Raw genomic sequence first — 24,844 nt, forward strand, 5'->3', positions numbered from 1 at the left:
CTGTGTATATATATATATATATATATATATATATATATATATATATATATATAGATAGATAGATATATATATATATATATATATATATATATATATATATGTATATATATATATGTATATATATAGTCATGGCCAAAAATATTGGCACCCTTGCAGTTTTTTCAAATAACTCACAATTTATTCGAAAAATAAGTTTAAATTGACAAAAATATTTGGTTTACACAATTTCTTATTTCACTGTTAATATTACAGAACCTTTGTTTTTGATTTAGAACTTAATATATCCTTTTAAATCAGAAAATAAAAAGAAATGGCATTGACAAAATTATTGACACCCTCGACTTAATATTTGGTAGTATAGTCTCGACAAAATAACTGCAGTCAAGCGCTTCGAATAGCCATGAATGAGCTTCTTGCACCTCTCTACTGGCAGTTTGACTCACTCTTCTTGTGCAAACTGCTCCAGTTCTCCAAGATTTGAAGGGTGCCTTCTCCCAACTGCTGTTTTCAGATCTCCCCACAGGTGTTCAATGGGATTTAGATCTGGACGCATTGCTGGCTACTTCAGAACAGTCCAGCGTTTTGTCTTGAACCATTCCTGGGTGCTTTTTGAAGTGTGTTTGAGGTCATTGTCCTGCTGCAAGACACATGACCTTTGACGGAGACCCAGCTTTCTGAGACTGGGTTGAACATTGCGCTCCAATATGCCTTGGTAATCTCCTGATTTAATGATGCCATGCTCACATTCAGGGTACCCAGTGCCAGATGCAGCACAGCAACCTCAAAACATCACTGAACCTCCTCCATGTTTGACTATAGGGAAGGTGTTCTTTTCTTTGAAGGCTTCATTTTATTTTCTGCAAACATAGAGATGATGTGCTTTACAGAAAGCTCTAATTTGGTCTCATCTGTCCAGAGGACATTCTCCCAGAAGGATTTTGGCTTGTTCAGGTGTGTTTTGGCAATCTCCAGTTGGGCTTTCTTATGTCTCTCTCAGTCCTGGGTCTCCTACCATAGAACCCCCTTTCATTGAGTTGGCGACGGATGGTGTGAGTTGAAACTGTCGTACCTTGTGCCTGAAGGTTAGCTTGAATCTGTTTGGCAGTTGATCGAGGTGCTTTCTCCACCATTTGAACAATCCTTCGCTGCAATCTTCGATCAAGTTTTCTCTTGCGGCCATGTCCAGGGAGGTTGGCTGCAGTGCGATGGGCCTTAAACTTTCTGATAACATCACGTATGGTGGACACAGGAACATCAAGGTCTCTGGAGATGGACTTGTGGCCTTGAGATTGTCCATGCTTGGCTACAATCTTGTGTCTGACCTCCTCAGACAATTCTGTGGTTTTCTTTCTTTTCTCCATGCTCATTGTGGTACACACAGTGACACAAAACAGCACAATGACTCCTTTTCTCCATTAAAACTGGTTGAATGAGTGATTTTAATATTGCAGGCACCTGCAAGTCACCACAGATGACTTCAATTCCAAAGTAAAGGAGAATCACCTGCTTGAACTCTAATTATTTCTAGCAAATTCTAAAAGGTGCCAATAATATTGTCCCGGCCATTTTAGGACTTCTGTGTGGAATAAGCTAAGATTTAATAGTCTTTTCAGCTTTTTTTGTTTTGTTCCACTGCAAACCAAAGAAATACATTTGTGGATAACAAAAGATTGTTTAATTTCAACAATTTTCTGGAAGAGATGGTGTATTATTTGAAAAATGTGCAAGGGTTCCAATATTTTTAACCACAACTGTGTGTGTGTGTATATATATATATATATATATATATATATATATATATATATATATATATATATATATATATATATATATATATTAATATATATATTAATATATATATTATATATATATATATTGTTGCGGATATGGGATTTGGCCTCCATCCATATCCACTTGTAAATATTCCCCTATTTCCCCAATACTCCCCAACTATCCCCAATCCCCCATTCCCTAGTCCCATTGTCTGTAAACAACACTCTGTAGCCCCGACCTTCCCCTTTTTCCCCCATTAAATGTCGTGCCCAGGTTCACCGCATCTCACGTAGACAACTATAGGACATCTTGCTAGTTATTCTTAGTCTATGTCAGTTAAGGACTCGTTTCCATTAATTCTGACTCTTCGTTGCACCAGAATGTGATTGTATGGCACCGTTAGTAAGTTTAGGACCTCCCAATACCTCCCCGCATCTCTTCCTCATGGAATAACAACACCAACAACAACAACAGCGGGGGCGGCGCGGCGGCGGCGCGGGGAGTGTGCGTCCTCACTCCGGCTTGGTTAGCCGCCATTGACCATGTGCTCCGACGGGGTTACCACGCAGGGGCTCACTGTCAGCTCCTCGTCAAGGGTGGAGCCCGGTAACCCCCCGCACCCAATAAGAAGCGGCGGACCGATTCCATCTGGGGCGGAGCTAACGAGCCGAGGGCGTGTCACTCCCCGCTGGACATGCGCAGGAAGACGGAGGTGACGTCAGATGCGCCTCAGCTACGAAGAAGAAAGGACGCCACCTCCTAGCGCTGAGAGATACCTCCCGCATCTCTGGACCGGACCGAGTCGATTCTGCCCCTGAGCCAAGGTGCACCTTGAGCCATCGACTACCTGCCCTTCCTTGCCATCAATCCCTGTGTGAGTCAGTCTTGTCCCGTTTGTCTGTGGTCTGTCGGGGCTAAGATAAGACCGTGTATAAGTGCTTATCTTTCTGTGCTGTACCTCTGTCCCGTGTAAACTAAACGTTCTGCATAACCCATATTATATCCTCCTCCGGAGGTCTTGAGAACTGTACCCCTGGTGTCGTGTCATTTAACCCAGCCGTTGTGTCCTTTCCTTCATTGATCTAGCGTAGCGCGATTCGGCCAACGTTCGAGTGTAATCGGGTAACTTGTGCGAACACGGCGGCCATTCCGCTCGGCCCTACATAACATCTAAGTCGTGTGCGTAACAATTGGTGTCGGGAAGTGGGATCGGTCCCGGAGCGCGTTTCACGCGCTCGAAATTATAACGGCGAAATTTAATTGTGTTTTATAAAATAAAAAAAATAAAAAAACCCGAATTTTGAAAGTCGCGCTATGGCAGACCAAGACGGCTGGGTTCCGGTAGAGGAGAGTGAGGCAGGGTCGATCCAGGACCAAATTGAGGGACATGAGGAGAGCGAAGCAGTGAGGGTAGCAGGGTCGCAAAATGGCGTCGTCGCGCACGAGGTTACAGGTGCACAAAATGGCGCTCTCGCACACGAGGTTTCAGGCGCGCAAAAAGGCGCCTCGCACGAGCGCGGGGTAGCTGCGCCCGCTGCGCAAATAGCGGGAATTGATGTGCGGGACCTCATGGCGCAGATTAATGCAACCATACTAATGGCAAATATGGGGCTAGAAGCAAAAATGGATGCTCAGGGTGAGCGAATGGGACAAATGGGAAACCAGATCGGGGGTTTAAGGAATGACATGGGGGCCCAGATCGGAGGGTTAGGGAGTAGAATAGAGGGATTAGACAATAGATTAGGGGAAATGCAAAAGGGGTTAGAGGGGTTAGAAAACAGTATGGAAGGCAAATTGAGGGACATGAGGGACCAAGCGGAAAGGGAAGTTAAACAAATGGGGCAGCAGATAGAGGGGGTCAGAATGGGGGTAGAAACCAAACTGGATGCTCACAGGGTGGAAATGGAGCAGATGAGGGTGGCATCTGGGCAGGAGATGCAAGTGATGGGAGAAGAGATCAGAAGAGGGGTGAGTGAGGAGGTCGGAGGAGTGCGCGAGGAGGTGAGGCACTGTAAGGAGCGCATGGAGAAGGAGGTGAGAAAGGGGACTGTAAAATTGCAAGGGGGTATAGAGGAGTTGACGCTGGGAGTAGAACAACTGACAGTGGGACAAAAGGAGTTGGGGGACCAGGTAAAGAAGAACACAGCGGTAATAGAGGGTTTAAAATCGACACAGAAGGAGATGAAAAAGGACGTAGGGGTAATTAAAAAAGAGTGTCAGACGGTACATGAGGACCTGACGAGGAAAATGGACAAGGTGGTAGAGGTGATGGAGGTTAAAGAGCGGGAGGTGCGGGAGCACATAGAAAAAAATAAAGTGGAGTTAGAGGAAGAACTTAAAGGGGCGCACGAGGAGATGAAGGAGGTGAAGCAGAAATTAGAGGAAGTGGAAGAAGGGGTGAGCGAAATTAAGAAGCGACGGAGAGAGGATAAGAAAGAGATAAAGGAGGAAGTAAAAGAATTGGTCCAAAGTCTGTGTTCGGATCGTGATGATGTGCTCATTAACCGGATGAGGGATTCGCAGGTGATGGAGGAGAAGCGAAGAGAAAGAGGACCCGGTGTAAGTGGTGACCAATAAGGTCGTGCGTATGATGCGCCAGGTGATTTAATAAGCTTGGGGGTCGAGATGGACCCGGGTGTTCGTGAGAGGCCGTTGGTGAAGTGTGCGACAGGTCTGGTGTGCGAAAAAGGAGGTGTGCGAGAAAGTCCGACTCTGGGGTGTGTGAGGAAAAAGTGCGTGCCAAGGAGTGAGGGTGCTGGCGAGAGTGAGTCGGTCGTAGCGCGTGTGCGAGGGAGCACATGGAAGCGCGGTGTGGTAAGTGTTACAGAGGGTGTGACGGGAGAGTGTGCGCAAGAGTGTGCGCGAGAGAGGTGTGTAATGGACGGGTGCATGAGGAAAGAGTGCGCTGTCAAGAGTAAGGGTGAGTGCGCTGTCAAGAGTGGAGGTGAGAGTAGTGAGAGTGACAAGGAGCGTGAGTTGGTTGTGACAGGTGAGCGAGGATGTACACCTGGAATGGAAGGATGCACACCTGGAATGGTAGAGCGTGAGTGGGAATGCACGCTGGAATTGGTAGTGAGGCACGTGGTTGGGTGTGCGAGTGAGAGCACACCTGTGATTCTCACAGAGGAGGTGACCGAGGAGGGGGCGCGAAGAGGTGTGTTGGTGAGGTGTGCGACCAACGAATGTGTGCCAAAGTGTTCGGTGGTCAGGTGTGTGACCAAGGCTGGGAGTGGAATGAGTGTACCTGGGTGTGTTAGAGAAGGTACGACGAGGAGCATGGAAACGGCTGGATGTATGAGCACGAAAGGGGTAGCGTATGCTTGTAAGCATCCAGATGAGGCATCGACGGTAACCGGGTTAGAGGTTAGGTCGACTTTTAGCCGAAGCGGGCCCTCGGTGCGTGCCAGGCTTCGCGTGCCGCGAGAACCAGCGGGGATCCGAGCCACGGCGGGTTCGAAAGGACCGCCGTGCGCGATCCATGCTGGGCCTCGCGTGGAACGGCCGCGTCCGGGCTCCACTAGGCGGAGCGGGCAGCCCGATAGGAAGGGTCGTCATGGCGACCACTTTTTGTTGAGGCATTCCGGCAGGTCGAGATCGGGACATTGGATGGCTCCACGCCGGGGTGGGGCGTGGGATCTCGGCCCGGGTAAGCCCCCGTCCCTGCACCGAGTGCCGGACGCGTCCAGCCGCTGGCACAACACAACCCGCATTCATGGCTTGGCTTTACGAAGCCGGGCTTTGGACAGGAATTGGCGCACCGAGAGGCATTAGTGAGTAGACTGTGTGATGAGGTTAGTGTTTTGGACCCGAAATTAGAAAAACAAAATTTGATGATTGGCAAAGGATTGGCAGTAATGATTGGCAGATGATGAGCAGTGATTGGCAAATTTTTGATTTGTTGAAATTTGATGTGCAAAATTGGTAGTGAGCGATGGGCCCGGTGGGTAAGGGTGGCATCCCTGCCACCCTTCCCAGGTGGGGCAAATGCGCAATAGCTTATGGGGTTGATGGCAGTGAAAACTAGCCCGGGTGGGTTAGGTTATATTGTTAGGGCCCTAGAAGATGACATTAGGTAACGTTAAGTTTAGTTAGTGACTGATACCTGTAGAGGGGACGCAGGTAGATTAGAGTGGATGATAATGACGAGGGAGCGCAATAGTTTAAAGGGACGACTGGGAAGCGCAAGTTTCAGAGGGGAGTAGTTAGATGAGATGATGCTGTGTGAGAACTGGACAGGTGTGTGGAGCAGTGTATGAGTAGTGAGTGTTGTGGATCAGCGCGAATGCGCTTGGGGAGAGAAGGGTGCAGGTGGCACCAGGTGTGAGAGCACAGGTGTGCAAGTGCAGGTGTGTGGAATACGTGGAGTACAGGGAGTAAGTGGTACGGAGTGGTGTGCATGGTGCGAAGGTGTGGATGGGGGAAGAGTGGACCCCTTTCACGAGTACCCGGGGCGGGTAGTGTAAGTGTTAGGTAGAGGGTATAGGTAAATTGTGGTTGGATATTGGCATTTGTGGTGCGGTTGCAGAATGGTATTGTGGATGGGTGCATTAGTGTGTGGAAATGGCTGGGCGTGTAGCCTGTTAGTGTGTGTAGTTGGTTTGGGCACTCCACCACTGTGAGGATGTCGGCCAGGTGAGGCCGCAGCTGGGCTCTGGGAGCCGGTAGAGTTGTGGATGGGTCCCGAGGATCCGGAGGACGGACCCGGGTAGCCCAGTGCCAGAGAGGGCACCGAGTGGGGAGAGCACCAGAGGGCCTTCCCCAGGTAGATAGGTTAGGGTAAGGAGCAGGTAAGCTCGGAGGCAACTACAGTGGTGGAGGTGTGCAGGTGGGTAGACCTGCTAGGAGAGCTACACGTCACAGCCCAGAAATTGTGTGAGAGCACCGAGTGTTGAATCGGGGGAGTGAGACCCCAAATTGAAAAGCACCACAGTTTGGTCAATGGGAATTGGTTTTTAGAACCCATAGTGTAAGAGGGCCAATGGTTTGGCAGGAGAAAGACCCCGGGTAATGTAAAGTTGTTAAAGTCATTTAGGAAATAGTTAGGATTGATGAACCTGTCGCACCATACGCAGCCACTTACCTGAGGTGATGATGATGACTCCACACCTGTGTTCCTTTATTCTGTGTTGCAGGAAATAAGAATTGCTGGTTGGATTGGTGAGACGCATCACGACGTGGATGAGACATTGGGGTGATTCCATCTCTCCCTCCTTAGGAGGGACTGATGAGGAATTGGAGATGGCAAATTGTGATGAGAGTTGGAAATGGCAAATTTGATTGGTTAGGAGGGAGAGAAGACGAATTTGGTTTATGGGAGGAACGGGGAAGACAGTAGGGACGTTTGTTGATTTGTAAAGTAGATGTTTATGGGTAGTGTTGTGTTTTGTGGATACAGTAAGGGGTAAGGGAGGGGCAATGTAGGTTACCTGGTGGGGGGGGGGGGCGTACGGTAGGAACGTACCTGTCTCACCTGGTTCCCATGTGCCCCCAGTGTGCATCATCTTGTATTGCGTGCACTTTTGCGCCCTTACCACCTTACTCACTTGTCTTCTTCTTTTGTCTCCCACCTCCGAGGATCTGGCTTTGGGGCAGAGAGAGAGGAAAGAGAGGTGCTGGCTCCGCAGTTGTGGGCCTGCACTTTCGCTGCTTGCTGCCTGGATCGATACACCATCTGGACCGCAATTTTTGTGGCCGCCCACCATGGACCGCAGTTCTCTTGCGGGCAAGCACCACCCGTTGATGGGCCTATGGGTCAACGTGGCACCTATGCCATACAGGTGAACCACTTTTAGTTGGCCCCCTGACGGCCACAATACAGAAATGCGTCCGGTTGGCGCCTTTCTTTATTTTTAAAGAAGCCAGAAGGCCAAGTGCTCCATGAAGGCAAGACCAGCGGCAGAACATCGGCCGGCTGCGACACCACCGGTGATTATTGAACACTTTACTGGTGCACCGGATGGTGCTGACTGTACATGATGGGGTGGTGCTTTTGGTGCTTGGATGGGGTGCTCTGCACATTATTAAAGGCCGTAAGGCCACAGGGCACTCGTGGGTTGGTGTATCGATGCTGGCATGCGCGCTCTCTCTATGCATAACATCTGCATGTGTTCCTCCAAAAACAGGTCCTGGATCGTAGTGTAAATATCAGTGTAGTCTTGTGTAAATAATGCTCCCTACCGGCTGTATGTTTAGTTTGAGGATTCTTTCCGCGATTCGGTTATCCTGTGGGTGTGTTTCTGTGAGGAGAAGGGTGCAACGTCGCAGGGGGACATATTTACTCATTTGTGAACATCTGTAAAACTGTCGCACTCAGGGTTGAGTTAATAGTAGAGGGAACTACATCTGAGTGCCACACTAAAGCAAGTAAAAATTTATCGGGTCGGGACGCCCCGAGGTAGAGAAGGGTGCAATGTTGCGGATATGGGATTTGGCCTCCATCCATATCCGCTTGTAAATATTCCCCTATTTCCCCAATACTCCCCAACTATCCCCAATCCCCCATTCCCTAGTCCCATTGTCTGTAAACAACACTCTGTAGCCCCGACCTTCCCCTTTTTCCCCCATTAAATGTCGTGCCCAGGTTCACCGCATCTCACGTAGACAACTATAGGACATCTTGCTAGTTATTCTTAGTCTATGTCAGTTAAGGACTCGTTTCCATTAATTCTGACTCTTCGTTGCACCAGAATGTGATTGTATGGCACCGTTAGTAAGTTTAGGACCTCCCAATACCTCCCCGCATCTCTTCCTCATGGAATAACAACACCAACAACAACAACAGCGGGGGCGGCGCGGCGGCGGCGCGGGGAGTGTGCGTCCTCACTCCGGCTTGGTTAGCCGCCATTGACCATGTGCTCCGACGGGGTTACCACGCAGGGGCTCACTGTCAGCTCCTCGTCAAGGGCGGAGCCCGGTAACCCCCCGCACCCAATAAGAAGCGGGGGACCGATTCCATCTGGGGCGGAGCTAACGAGCCGAGGGCGTGTCACTCCCCGCTGGACATGCGCAGGAAGACGGAGGTGACGTCAGATGCGCCTCAGCTACGAAGAAGAAAGGACGCCACCTCCTAGCGCTGAGAGATACCTCCCGCATCTCTGGACCGGACCGAGTCGATTCTGCCCCTGAGCCAAGGTGCACCTTGAGCCATCGACTACCTGCCCTTCCTTGCCATCAATCCCTGTGTGAGTCAGTCTTGTCCCGTTTGTCTGTGGTCTGTCGGGGCTAAGATAAGACCGTGTATAAGTGCTTATCTTTCTGTGCTGTACCTCTGTCCCGTGTAATCTAAACGTTCTGCATAACCCATATTATATCCTCCTCCGGAGGTCTTGAGAACTGTACCCCTGGTGTCATGTCATTTAACCCAGCCGTTGTGTCCTTTCCTTCATTGATCTAGTGTAGCGCGATTCGGCCAACGTTCAAGTGTAATCGGGTAACTTGTGCGAACACGGCGGCCATTCCGCTCGGCCCATCATAACATCTAAGTCGTGTCCGTAACAATATATATATATATATATATACACACACACAGTGCATTCAGAAAGTATTCAGACCCCTTCACTTTTTCACATTTCGTTATGTTGCAGCCTTATGCTGAAATCGTTTAAATTCATTTTTTCCCTCATCAATGTGCACTCAACACCCCATAATGACAAAGAGAAAACAGGATTTTAGAAACTTTTGCAAATTTATTAAAGACAAAAAACTGAAATATCACATTGACACAAGTATTCAGACCCTTAACTCAGTACTTAGCTGAAGCACCTTTGGCAGCGATTACAGCCTCGAGTCTTCTTGGGTATGACACGACGAGCTTTGCACACCTAGATTTGGGGATTTTCTGCCATTCTTCTCTGCAGATCCTCTCAAGATCTGTCAGGTTGGATGGGGACCGTCGGTGGACAACCATTTTCAGGTCTCTCCAGAGATGTTCGATTGGGTTTAAGTCAGGGCTCTGACTGGGCCACTCAAGGACCTTCACAGAGTTGTCCCTAAGCCACTCCTGCGTTGTCTTGGCTGTGTGCTTAGGGTCATTGTCCTTTTGGAAGGTGAACCTTCGGCCCAGTCTGAGGTCCTGAGCACTCTCTTTCAGGTTTTCATTAGGATATCTCTGTACTTTGCTCCGTTCATTGTTCCCTCAACCCTGACCAGTCCCCCAGTCCCTGCTGCTGAAAAACACCCCCACAGCATGATGCTGCCACCACCATTCTTCACCGTTGGGATGGTATTGGGCAGGTGATGAGCGGTGCCTGGTTTCCTCCAGACATGACGCTTAGAACTGAGGCCAAACAGTTCAATCTTGGATTCATCAGACCACAGAATCTTGTTTCTCACAAGTCTGAGAGTCCTTTAGGTGCTTTTTTGCAAACTCCAAGCGGGCGTTCATGTCTCTTTCACCGAGGAGAGGCTTCCGTCTGGCCAATCTGCCATAAAGCCCAGATCGGTGGAATTGTTGCCCTTCTGGTTGTCCTTCTGGAAGTTTCTCCCATCTCCACACAGGATCTCTGGAGCTCAGCCAGAGTGACCATCAGGTTCTTGGTCACCTCTCTTACCAAGGCCCTTCTCCCCCGATTGCTCAGTTTGGCCGGGCAGCCAGCTCTAGGAAGAGTCCTGGTTGTTCCAAACTTCTTCCATTTAAGAATTATGGAGGCCACTGTGCTCTTGGGAACCTTCAATGCAGCAGAAGTTTCTTGTAGGCTTCCCCAGATCTGTGCCTCGACACAATCCTGTCTCTGAGCTCTGCAGGCAGTTCCTTCGACCTCATGGCTTGGTTTTTGCTCTGATATGCATTGTCAGCTGTGAGACCTTATATAGACAGGTGTGTGCCTTTCCAAATCATGTCCAATCAATTGAATTTACCACAGGTAAATGTGATATTTCAGTTTTTTCTTTTTAATAAATCTGCAAAACTTTCTAAGATCCTGTTTTCTCTCTGTCATTATGGGCTATTGAGTGCAGATTGATGAGGGAAAAAAAGAATTTTAACCATTTCAGCATAAGGCTGCAACATAACGAAATGTGAAAAAAGTGAAGGGGTCTGATTACTTTCTGAATGCAATGTATATATATATATATATATATATATATATATATATATATATATATATATATATATATATATATATATATTATATATACTAGCTTGGCTCGGCTCGCGCGTCGTTACTGAGGAACGGGCTTATTTTAGCTGAGGATAATGACTGTACCTGAGTTGCTGTGTTGTCATGATTTACACCAATCACAATGCAAACAATTATTTTGCACAAATGTATTTGTAGTGTTTGTGATATTACATTTTTATAAGCAATTTAGGTTGAAGATTTAGGTTGAAAAGATATATATGAATTTAAAATGAACCCCTCAGCACAAACATATGGGAGGGGTAGGTGCAGACTGGAGGATTGGAACAATTACACCTCACCACCATGTAATTCAAAACACCTCACCACCATGTAATTCAAAACACCTCACCACAACGTAATTCAAAACACCTCACCACCACGTAATTCAAAACACCTCACCACCACGTAATTCAAAACACCTCACCACCACGTAATTCAAAACACCTCACCACCACGTAATTCAAAACACCTCACCACCACGTAATTCAAAACACCTCACCACCACGTAATTCAAAACACCTCACCACCACATAATTCAAAACACCTCACCACCACATAATTCAAAACACCTCACCACCACATAATTCAAAACACCTCACCACCACATAATTCAAAACACCTCACCACCACATAATTCAAAACACCTCACCACCACATAATTCAAAACACCTCACCACCACATAATTCAAAACACCTCACCACCACGTAATTCAAAACACCTCACCACCACGTAATTCAAAACACCTCACCACCACGTAATTCAAAACACCTCACCACCACGTAATTCAAAACACCTCACCACCACGTAATTCAAAACACCTCACCACCACGTAATTCAAAACACCTCACCACCACGTAATTCAAAACACCTCACCACCACGTAATTCAAAACACCTCACCACCACGTAATTCAAAACACCTCACCACCACGTAATTCAAAACACCTCACCACCACATAATTCAAAACACCTCACCACCACGTAATTCAAAACACCTCACCACCACATAATTCAAAACACCTCACCACCACGTAATTCAAAACACCTCACCACCACGTAATTTTAAACACTTCACGCCCACGTAATCTATATATATATCTGTGCAGTGTCTGTGTTGTCTTGTCTTGTGTTGTCTTGTGTTGTGTTGTCTTGTGTTGTCTTCTCACTGAACTACTCCCTCAAACTTTTGTGAAATCGTACCAAACTTCTGGTATGCACCTATCTCTCCCGCCGGTATGTCCTGAGGGTATTTTTTAGAAAAAAATCCATTTTTTTTTGGGGGGGGGGGGGGGGGGGATTTATTTTTTTTCAACTTAAGTTTTCAACTTCAATTGTTTATCAAATGTAATATCACGTATATTACAAATACATTTGTGCATTATGATTGTTTGAATTATGATTGGTGTAAAGCATTTACAAAACAGCAACTCAGGTACAGTCTTTTATCCATATATCTACATATCTGGGCAGTGTCTGTTGTCACTGAACTACTCCATGAATCTTTTGTTTCCGTGGTTGGGAAGTGTTTTTAATAACATGGTGGTGGTTTTGAATCACGTGGTGGTGAGGTATTTTGAATGATGTGGTGGTGAGGTGCTTTTAAATCAAGTGGTGGTGAGATGTTTTGAACTACGTGATGGTGAGGTATTTTGAATTACATGGTGGTGAGGTGTTTTTAATTATGTGGTGGAGAGGTGTTTTGGATTATGTGGTGGTGAGGTGTTATAAAATTGGTGGGGGTGAGGTGTTTTAAATTACGTGGTGGTTAGGTTTTTTTAATTTACGTGGTGGTGAGGTGTTTGAATTACGTGGTGGTAAGGTGTTTTGAATTACTTGGTGGTGATGTTTTTTTAATTTACGTGGTGGTGAGGTGTTTTTAATTATGTGTTGGTGAGGTGTTTTGGATTACGTGGTGGTGGGGTGTTTTAAATTACGTGGCGGTGAGGTGTATTAAATTACTTGGTGGTGATGTGTTTTAAATTAGGTGCGGTGAGGTGTTTTCAATTACGTGGTGGTGAGATGTTTTAAAATCATGCTTTTAAAGACACTTGGGGTTCATACTGTGGTTGCTCGCTGCACTCGCATCACCACGCGTCGTTACTGAGGAATGGGCTTATTTTAGCTGAGGATAATGACTGTACCTGAGTTGCTGTGTTGGCATGATTTACACCAATCATAATACAAACAATTTTTTTGCACAAATGTATTTGTTGTGTTTGTGATATTACATTTTTATAGGCAATTTCGGTTGAAAAAATATAATATATGAATTCAAAAAAGAACATCTCAGCACAAACATACGGGAGGGGTAGGTGCAGACTGGAAGTTTGGAACGATTACACCTCAACACCACGTAATTCAAAACACCTCACCACCACGTAATTCAAAACATCTCACCACCACGTAATTCAAAACACCTCACCACCACATAATTCAAAACACCTCACCACCACGAAATTCAAAACACCTCACCACCACGTAATTCAAAACACCTCACCACCACGTAATTCAAAACACCTCCCCACCACGTAATTCAAAACACCTCACCACCACGTAATCCAAAACACCTCATCACCACGTAATTCAAAACACCTCCCCACCACGTAATTCAAAACACCTCACCACCACGTAATTTAAAACACCTCATGCCCACATAATTTAAAACACCTCACCCCACCTAATTTAAAACACCTCACCACCAAGTAATTTAAAACACCTCCCCACCACGTAATCCAAAACACCTCACCACCACATAATTAAAAACACCTCACCACCAAGTAATTCAAAACACCTCACCATCACGTAATTCACAACACTTCACCACCACGTGATTTAAAAGCACCTCACCACCACATAATTCAAAATACCTCACCACCACGTGATTCAAAACCACCACCACGTTATTAAAAACACTTCACAAGCACGGAAACAAAATATTCATGGAGTAGTTCAGTGACAACAGACACTGCCCAGATATGTAGATATATAGATAAAAGACTGTACCTGAGTTGCTGTTTTGTCATGGTTTACACCAATCATAATTCAAACAAGCATAATGCACAAATGTATTTGTAATATACGTGATATTATATTTTATAAACAATTGAAGTTGAAAACTTAAGTTGCAAAAAAAAAAATTCCCCCCCAAAAAATATATAAAATTTGAATTTTTTTCAGAAAAGTACCCTTAGGACATACTGACGGGAGAGATAGGTGCATACCAGAAGTTTCGTACGATTTCACAAAAGTTTGAGGCAGTAGTTCAGTGACAAGACAACACAGATACTGCATATATATACTGTATATATATATATATATATATATATATATATATATATATATATATATATATATATATATATATATATATATATATACATATATATATATATATATATATATATATATATATATATATATATATATACATACATACAGACTTGGCATTTAATATGGAATAATTTTTTTTTCTTGACTTGGGTTTACTTTCTTAAATCAGTATATCAATCTGTGAGTTTCTTTTACACTTTGGTGATTTATTTGTTAAAAGAACCATGTCACTGATTGTCTGTCGCAGCAAGAAGTCAACAACAGGATTATATCACAGGTGGCATGGCAAAATGTACGGACAGGTGCATTTGATGACTGGCTTCACAGTCGGGTATACAAGGGTTGTTGCGTTCTGTATTAGTGGAAAACAACTGCTGCACATCTCCAAAGGTTATTGCCGCTTCCTCTGGAGATGGTATGTCAACTCGACAATGCTGTTTGTCATGGAGTAGTGGCTTTACGAAATTACGGCATCGTGCTATTGCTCGGCAGTATGGCATCACTCAAGGTCAGGTGTCAAAGATCCTGAAACGAAATGCTCAGAGGGGTGTCCCTACTCCAATACCGAGGCCAGGACGTCCCCGCAGAACCACAAGGAGGGATGATCGCCAGGTGCACCGGTTAGTCCGCAATGGCCGTACCAAGTCAGCTAATTGGCTTAGGGCTGAGTGGCAGCAACCGACAAATGTGCCTGTATCCAGAAGGCTAGTCAACCAACGACTGGTTCAAGCAGGCTAACGTGCCAGGCGTCCCCTGAGAAAGCCACGCCTGACCAGACAACACCGCCAGCGCCGTTTGCAGTGGGCCAGAGAGCACCGTCAATGGCAGCCAGGACACTGGAATCATGTCATCACCAGTGACGAGTCTATATTTCTGGTCTATCGTCAAGATGGCTGCGTCCGAGTGCGCAGACAAGTGCATGAAGCCTACAACAAAGATTGTATAGTGCCAAGAGTCCAAGCTGGAGGTGGTGGGGTGACCGTTTGGGCTGCTTTTCATGCAGGGGGCAAAACTGACCTGGTTGTTCTGAATGGAAACCTGAACCAGTTCAAGTACAGGGCTTTTCTGGAAGAAACATTGCTTCCATTTGCTTGTGCAGCCTTTCGAGGAAAATTTTTCTTCCAATATGACAATGCACGGCCTCATCGTGCTCGCATGATCCAACACTTTCTTGCTGACCGTGGTGTAGAGCATATGGAGTGGCCTGCCATGTCCTCGGATATGAATGCGATAGAGAACTTGTGGGCAGAATTAACGTGTCAAATCGACCACTTGGACCAGCAGCCGACCTCTGCGCATGAATTGCAGCAGGCTATTGTCACTGCATGGCAAGCGATTCCTGTCCAAACCTTGGCAAATCTCGTGAACAGCATGCCTCAACATGTACGTGCTCTCCTGAATGCTCGTGGGGGTTACACGAAGTACTGAACTGTAATTTTACTGTCCGTAATCCCAGTCGTAATTTAACTTTTGTTTTTGTTGAAAAAAAATTTTTGGCTAATGTGCAAAATAAAGAGATACTTCTGGAAAACGTACAGAAGTTTAACACAGTACTGTCCATGAATTGAGTTTGATATCAGTTTACATCACTTTCAAGGATCAATTTATTTGTTTCGAAATGTCAAATGTGGTTTTTGTTTCTTTTAAAGGTCACATTAACAAAATCTAGAATAATTTCAACATAATTCCAATGAACTTTTGGTTCTAAGACATCTTGAAAAGTAAGTTCACCTCTACAAAAAAAATATTCCATATTAAATGCCAAGTCTGTATATATATATATATATATATATATATATATATATATATATATATGTGTGTGTGTGTGTGTGTGTGTGTGTGTGTGTGTGCACTCGGCATTGAGGGCATTGACATGGGCATTGAGGAAGTTAGAAGTGGAGGAATGGTTGATCAGAGTTGTGATGGCAATGTACAAAAGAGCGCGCACAGCTGTAAGGAAGAAGGATGGGAACAGTGGTGAGTTTGAGGTGAAGGTGGGAGTGCATCAGGGATCGGTACTAAGTGCACTACTATTTGTAGCTGTGATGGAGGTGCTGGCTCAGAACGTAAAGGAGGGTTTACCGTGGGAGTTGTTGTATGCAGATGATCCTGATGTTGATTGCAGAAAGTATGGATGGACTGAAGGAAAAGATGATCAAGTGGAAGGAATGTATGGAGACAAAAGGTCTGAAGGTGAATATAGGAAAGACGAAGGTGATGGCAAGTGGTAAAGCATGTGGTGACGTGGAAAGAACTGGGAAGTGGCCGTGTGCTGTGTGCAGGAAGGGTGTCAGAGTGAACTCCATTCAATGTACAATGTGCGCTGAGTGGGTTCATCAAAAATGTAGTGGTCTGAGAGGGTCATTAACCAGTGTGGCAGCTACATTCAAATGTAAGGTGTGCACAGAGGGAGCTGCAGATGGAGGAAATGTTGTGTTGGATCTTGGAGATGGCATGAAGCTGGAAGGTGTGAAAACATTTTGCTACCTCGGAGACATGCTGAATGGAGAAGGTGGATCAGACTCGGCAACGGTTGCTAGAGTGAGATGTGCATGGAAGAAGTTTCGGGAACTGAGTGGCGTGCTGATGAGGGGAGTGTCGTTGAAGGTGAAGGGAAAGGTGTATGCTGCATGTGTGAGAAGTGTTATGATTTATGGGAGCGAGGACATGGGTAATGAATGTAGAGCAGCAATGAAGGCTGGAAAGGGTGGAAATGCGAATGGTTCGGTGGATGTGCGGAGTATCGTTGAGAGAGAGGAAGACAAATGATGAATTGCGAAAGATGATGGGAATAGAGCCTGTGATTGATGCTGTGAAGAGGAACAGGTTGAGATGGTTTGGTCATGTGTTGAGGAAGGATGAAAGTGACTGGTTGAAAAGAGTGATGGAAATGAATGTAGAAGGAAGTAGAGGACGGGGAAGACCGAGAAAGACTTGGCTAAAGATAGTGGAAGAAGAAATGAAGGCAAGGGGGTTAACAAGGAGAGATGCAGGAAATAGGGCAAAATGGAGAAGATTGTCATGGGGACCGCAAGGCTAACCCCCGCTCTGGCGGGGAAAATGGCCTTAAAATGCATGTTGTTGTTGTTGTTTGTGTGTGTACTCGGTGAAGCTCAGCTGCTAATGCTGTGCACCCTGTTCAGGTTGACAAACTGAAGCAACAAATTTGAAATTAGGATAGGCTGCTGGTGCGGTTTAGTGGTGAACGCCTTGTTGCATTGTCATCAGTGGTGTGGATTCGATTCCCAGACTGTTGAGACAGCTCGGCCGATGGGTGCCACTGGCTTTAATTGCTTGTAGAAATGTCACTGTGGTGTCCCATCGACCTACATAATGTACTATCACCGTGCACTAACCTGAAGGAAACTTTCCTAAAAAGGTTTCCTTGCATCTTTCCAATGCTCTCGCAAGTGATAAGATACAAGACAGCAGACTAACATTACTGTCTATATATAAATCGATGGATAGCTTCTTGTAAGATGCAATACACTCTGCCTGAAACGAAACAACAGCTTTAGTTGAATTTGAACCTACTGGGAATGAAACATGTTAAAGACAAGCAGGCTACTAATTGAGCTATCCTGCCACCCATCAATGAAATGATAGCCCAGGGATTGAGAGAATGGTGACCACTACACCAGCAAACGAGATTACCTCCAAAATATATGGGAAGTGTACGCCATTCATAAAGCCCAAGAGATAACGGGATTCAGGAACCTCATGCTTCATTGAGGTGTTCCACCTCTAAACTCGACAATGCCTCCCGATTACATGCAGCGTTAACATCTCTCAGTGTCATTGGCAATGTTATATAAAGTGTGCTCGGGAAATGAAGGGAAAACCTAAAGTAACGTGTGCAGGAACTCACCCAAGGGAGTAAAGAAAAGAGATTTTAACCAAAACGACTCATTGATTGCAAATGAATCAAGGAAAGAAATATGATATATATATATATATATATATATATATATATATATATATATATATATATATATATATACACACAGGAGATAGAGATAGAGAGAGATAGAGATAGAGATAGAGATAGAGATAGAGATAGAGATAGAGAGATAGAGATAGAGATAGAGAGAGAGAGAGAGAGAGAGAGAGAGAGAGAGAGAGAGAGAGAGAGAGAGAGAGAGAGAGATAGAGATAGAGATAGAGATAGAGAGAGAGAGAGAGATAGAGATAGAGATAGAGATAGAGATAGAGATAGAGATAGAGAGAGAGAGAGATAGAGATAGAGATAGAGATAGAGAGAGAGAGAGAGAGAGAGAGAGAGAGAGAGAGAGAGAGAGAGAGAGAGAGAGAGAGAGAGATAGAGATAGAGATAGAGATAGAGAGAGATAGAGATAGAGATAGAGATAGAGAGAGAGAGAGAGGAGAGAGAGAGAGAGAATAAATATATATATATAACACCATAAATGTCAATCAAAGAGGCCAAAGGTGGAGAGATAATAATGGGGAAAGGGAACAAAGATATAAAGCAGTAAACTGTGTGAAGAATAAAAAGGCCACCACATACCTGAATGGCTGCAATGCAAAGTCCAAAAATTCCAACGACGAGCAAGTACTGCTCCAGGACATCCATGACCTTCACATAACAGCCCTTCGGAAAGACAAGAGCAGATTACTTTAATCCCGATGAAAAAAACAATTGTTCATTGCTCGTCATCAATTATTGTAATCATATTTGACTTTGCTGTTATTCGACTCCATAGTCAATTTGAAACAGGAAACTACAAAGATGGAAACTTTTCAATTTATATATTAATATTCTTCGCTTACCAGTCTGTGCATCTGCTTAGTGGAAACACACAGGTAAACAACACTTTTGAGAGACCAACCCAGACACCTAACGTGTCTGATGGCAGAGAACTGGTATGGTTTTCCAGAGGACCTGGGCATGTAATGTTCCCAAATATATCAATTTTATTATTTAATCCTGTTCATTCATCTGATATATATCATGCTATATATATATATCTGTATCTGTATGTATATATATATATATATATATATATATATATATATATATATATATATATATATATATATATGTATATATATATATATATATATATACAGACTTGGCATTTAATATGGAATATTTTTTTTGTGGGGGTGAACTTACTTTTCAAGATGTCTTAGAACCAAAAGTTCATTGGAATTATGTTGAAATTATTCTAGATTTTGTTAATGTGACCTTTAAAAGAAACAAAAACCACATTTGACATTTCCAAACAAATAAATTGATCCTTGAAAGTGATGTAAACTGATATCGAACTCAATTCATGGACAGTATTGTGTTAAACTTCTGTACGTTTTCCAGAAGTATCTCTTTATTTTGCACATTAGCCAATTTTTTTTTTAACAAAAACAAAAGTTAAATTACGACTGGGATTACAGACAGTAAAATTACAGTTCAGTACTTCGTGTAACCCCCACGAGCATTCAGGAGAGCACATACACGTTGAGGCATGCTGTTCACGAGATTTGCCAAGGTTTGGACAGGAATCGCTTGTCATGCAGTGACAATAGCCTGCTGCAGTTCACACACAGAGGTCGGCTGCTGGTCCAAGTGGTCGATTTGACGCGATAATTCTGCCCACAAGTTCTCTATCGGATTCATATCCAGGGACATGGCAGGCCACTCCATATGCTCTACACCACGGTCAGCAAGAAAGTGTTGGATCATGTGAGCACGACGAGGACGTGCATTGTCATCTTGGAAGACAAAGTTTCCTTGAAAGGCTGCACGAGCAGATGGAAGCAATGTTTCTTCCAGAATGGCCCTGTACTTGAACTGGTTCAGGTTTCCATTCAGAACAACCAGGTCAGTTTTGCCCCCTGCATGAAAAGCAGCCCAAACGGTCACACTACCACCTCCAGCTTGGACTCTTGGCACTATACAATCTTTGTTGTAGGCTTCATGCACTTGTCTGCGCACTCGGACGTGGCCATCTTGACGATAGACCAGAAATATAGACTCGTCACTGAAGATGACGTGATTCCAGTGTCCTGGCTGCCATTGACGGTGATCTATGGCCCACTGCAATCGGCGCTGGCGGTGTTGTCTGGTCAGGCGTGGCTTTCTCAGGGGACGCCTGGCACAATAGCCTGCTTGAACCAGTCGTTGGTTGACTAGCCTTCTGGATACAGGCACATTTGTCAGTTGCTGCCACTCAGCCCTAAGCCGATTAGCTGACTTTGTACGGCCATTGCGGACTAACCGGTGCAGCTGGTGATCATCCCTCCTTGTGGTTCTGCGGGGACGTCCTGCCCTCGGTATTGGAGTAGGGACACCCCTCTGAGCATTTCGTTTCAGGATCTTTGACACCTGACCTTGATTGATGCCATACTGCCGAGCAATAGCACGCTCTTTCATGCCGTAATTTCGTAAAGCCACCACTCCATGACAAACAGCATTGTCGAGTTGACGGACCATCTCCAGAGGAAGTGGCAATAACTTTTAGAGACGTGCAGCAGTTGTTTTCCACTAATACAGAACGCAACAACCCTTGTATACCCGACTGTGAAGCAAATCGTCAAATGCACCTGTCCGTACATTTTGCCATGCCACCTGTGATATAATCATGTTGTTCACTTCTTCCTGCGACAGACAATCAGTGACATGGTTCTTTTAACAAATAAATCACCAAAGTGTAAAAGAAACTCACCAGATTGATATACTGAGTTAAGAAAGTAAACCCAAGTCAAGAAAGAAAAAAAAATCCATATTAAATGCCAAGTCTGTATATATATATATATATATATAATATATATATATATATATATATATATATATATATATATATATATATATATATATATATATATGTATATATATATATATACAGTCACGTGAAAAAGTAAGTACACCCCATGTAAAGTTTTGACTTTTACAACATATTTCAACTTACAGCTATTTGATCTTCATTTCAACAATATAGATAGATAAAGGTGATATAATATAACAAATATCATGAAACATTTACATTTTGTAGTCCATTGTATAATTGAAATAAACCTAATGCAAATTTCGCATGTGGAAAAAGTAAGTACACCCCGACATTTTTCACTACTTCAAATACCTAAAATTAGAATCAGGTGCACCAGCTCAGGTGCAAATGATTAGGACATCGTTGGAGAGGATCTTGGAGGAACCTGTCTTATTTAAACCTCAGACATTTAGTTTGATTTGCTCTTTGTTGTTGAAGTGTGCGGCGTCACCATGCCTAGATCAAAAGAGCTCTCTGAGGCGTTCAGAAAGAAGGTTATAGATGCCTACGAGTCTGGGAAGGGATTTAAAAAGATCTCCAAACAATTTGATATCAATCATTCGACTGTCCGGAAGATCATCTTCAAGTGGAGGAGATTCCAAACAACTGCCAACTTGTTCAGCCCAGGCCGCGCCAGCAAGTTCAGCCCGAGAGCAGCCACAAGATGCTGAAAGAAGTCTCGAAGAACCCCAGAATGTCAGCATGGGACCTACAGGTAGCTCTTGCCACTGTTGATGTCAAAGTGCATGAGTCTACCATTAGAAAGAGGCTGCACAAATTTGATCTACATGGGAGGTGTACCAGGAGGAAACCTTTGCTGCCCAGAAAGAACATCAGGGCAAGAATAAAGTTTACCAATGAACACCTCGGCAAAGACCAGCACTTCTGGAACAATGTGCTCTGGACAGAGAGTCAAAGGTAGAGCTATTTGGCCACAGTATCAGAAGACATGTTAAAGACAGCATTTGACCACAAGAACCTGATACCAACTGTAAAGCATGGTAGTGGAAGCATTATGGTTTGAGGCAGCTTTGCTGAATCAGGGCCTGGGCAGCTGACCATCATATAATCCACTATGAATTCTTCATTGTACCAGAGGGTGCTTGAGGATAATGTGAGGCCATCTGTCGGGAAGTTGAAGCTCAACCGAAGGTGGACCTTGCAACATGACAATGACCCTAAACATACCAGTAAATCCACCAATGAATGGCTGAAAAGAAAGAAATGGAGGGTTCTGGAATGGCCAAGTCAAAGCCCGGATCTAAATCCCATCGAGATGTTGTGGGGGGATTTGAAACGAGCTGTGCATGCAAGAAACCCCTCAAACATCGCATAGCTGAAAGAATTCTGCATGGAGGAGTGGGCAAAAATTTCTCCCTGTCGATGTCAGAGACTGATAGACAGTTATAAGAAACGCCAACTTGAGGTTGTTTCTGCCAAAGGGGGCAATACCACCTATTAGAGCCAAGGGTGTACTTACTTTTTGCACAGAAGGAAATGGCATCTCTGTTAATTTTTTGTTGAATAAATTATTGCAAAGTCAATTTTACATTGTTTTTTGTTCAATTAGATCACCTTTATCGATAGATAGTGTTTAAATGAAGGTCAAATATTGATATGTCCACATATGTTAAAAAGATTATAAAAACCATTTCATGGGGTGTACTTACTTTTTCCACATGCGAAATTTGCATTTATGTTTATTTAAATTATACAATGGACTACAAAATGTAAATGTTTATGATATTTGTTATGTTATATCACCTTTATCTATCAATATTGTTGAAATGAAGATCAAATAGCTGTATGTTGAAATATGTTGAAAAAGTCAAAACTTTACATGGGGTGTACTTACTTTTTCACGTGACTGTATGTATATATATATATACATACACAGAATCTTGTTTCTCACAGTCTGACAGTCCTTTAGGTGCTTTTTTGCAAACTCCAAGCGGGCTTTCATGTGTCTTTCACTGAGGAGAGGCTTCCATCTGGCCACTCTGCCATAAATCCCAGATCGGTGGAGTGTTGCAGTGATGGTTGTCCTTCTTGAAGTTTCTCCCATCTGCACACAGGATCTCTGGAGCTCAGCCAGAGTGACCATCGGGTTCTTGGTCACTTCTCTTACCAAGGCCCTTCTCCCCCGATTGCTCAGTTTGGCCGGCGGCCAGCTCTAGGAAGAGTCCTGGTTGTTCCAAACTTCTTCCATTTAAGAATTATGGAGGCCACTGTGCTCTTGGGAACGTCAATGCAGCAGAGATTTTTTTGTCGGCTTCCCCAGATCTGTGCCTCGACACAATCCTGTCTCTGAGCTCTGCAGGCAGTTTCTTCGATATCATGGCTTGATTTTTGCTCTGATATGCATTGTCAGCTGTGAGACCTTATATAGACAGGTGTGTGCCTTTCCAAATCATGTCCAATCAATTGAATTTACCACAGGTGGACTCCAATCAAGATGTAGAAACATCTCAAAGATGATCAAGAGAAATGGGAGGCACCTGAGCTGAATTTCATGTGTCATAGCAAAGGGTCTGAATACTTATGTCAATGTGATATTTCAATTTTTTTTTTTTAAATAAATTTGCAAAACTTTCTAAAATCCTGTTTTCTCTTTGTCATTATTGGGTATTGAGTGTAGATTGATGAGGGAAAAAATGAATTTAAACGATTTCAGCATAAGGCTGCAACATAACAAAATGTGAAAAAAATGAAGGGGTCTGAATACTTTCTGAATGCACTGTATATATATACATGTTCTATATACATTTCTACTGAAAGTTGGCTCGACTCCACGCTACTTGATGCTGTTATCTGGATCCACAGATTTAAGCTGCATCAGTCGGATCGTGATTTTGAGGCCGTGAGTGTACTATATCAATTGTGGTGTACTAATACATAGGTGTTATTGCATTCCTATACCACATGTTTATGTGGTATAAAAATGTCGTCCATTTTCAATGGTCTAGATTTCATCACTGGTCTTGTTTGCTGTATACATCCTTCCCGACGCCATTGCTGTTTATCTTACTGTACACAATTTTGCTGACGCTGTTTCTCTTATTGTACACAATGTTTTGCAGCACTTAGATAAGATAATTTCTACATATGTTCGATTAATTATTTATTTTAATTCTGCTTTTAACACATTTCACCATATAAATTATCGTTGAAACTTGTTAAACTCGGTCTTGACGGATCGATATGTCGCTGGCTGTTGGACTTTCTTTTGCGGAAAGGCCGCAGGTAGTTAAAATTGGCTAGTTGATTTCAAAATATATCATCTTGAACACAAGTATGCCCCAGGATGGTGTTCTTTCTCATTTATTATATTCGCTTTTCATGTATGACTGTAAGTCGTCTTTTAGCAATTATTGTTTGATTGCAAAATTTGCTGATGATATCCAGATCAAAAACGATATATGGCACGATATTTATAATAGTTGTGGATGGATTACAACAAAACTTGATGGATGAGTTGGGTTGGTGACAAAAAGAAGGCAATTAGATTTTGGTTCAGGTCCGGATGCAGATCCGTCCTTTCAGGGGGATACAAAATGTAAATTGTTCAATCTGGCGGAGGATTGCACTCTACCAAGTGCCGTTCTAGGAAATATTGCAAACAAAATAAAATTCTCCAGCATGTTAATACATATTTTTTTAATACAGAAAGTAATTTAAAAAACAGGATGTACGGGTGGTATGCCAAAAAGTATGCAAACAATGTGAGGAAGCTCACAAGAAATTACCATGTGAAACCATCCCTATATCTTTCTTTCAACAATTTTTGTTCCCTTTCCAGTTGCTGGGAGCTTGAACAACAACAAATATATATATATATTTT

General features: G+C 43.9%; 1 protein-coding gene across 2 annotated transcripts in view; it reads right to left on the reverse strand.

The window, feature by feature from the left end:
• The window catches only part of LOC137424551 (tetraspanin-4), a 430,033-nt gene that overhangs the window by 8,327 nt on the left and 396,862 nt on the right, over positions 1–24,844 (reverse strand). For both annotated transcript variants that reach the window (XM_068112126.2, XM_068112134.2), the window contains exon 8: positions 18,747–18,830. In XM_068112126.2, coding sequence (XP_067968227.1) covers positions 18,747–18,830 — 84 coding nt within the window. The remainder of the gene's footprint in view (positions 1–18,746; positions 18,831–24,844) is intronic.

Source organism: Myxine glutinosa, chromosome 1 (genome assembly GCF_964187855.1).
Source record: "Myxine glutinosa chromosome 1, kmMyxGlut1.1, whole genome shotgun sequence".
Classification (NCBI taxonomy): Eukaryota; Metazoa; Chordata; class Myxini; order Myxiniformes; family Myxinidae; genus Myxine; species Myxine glutinosa.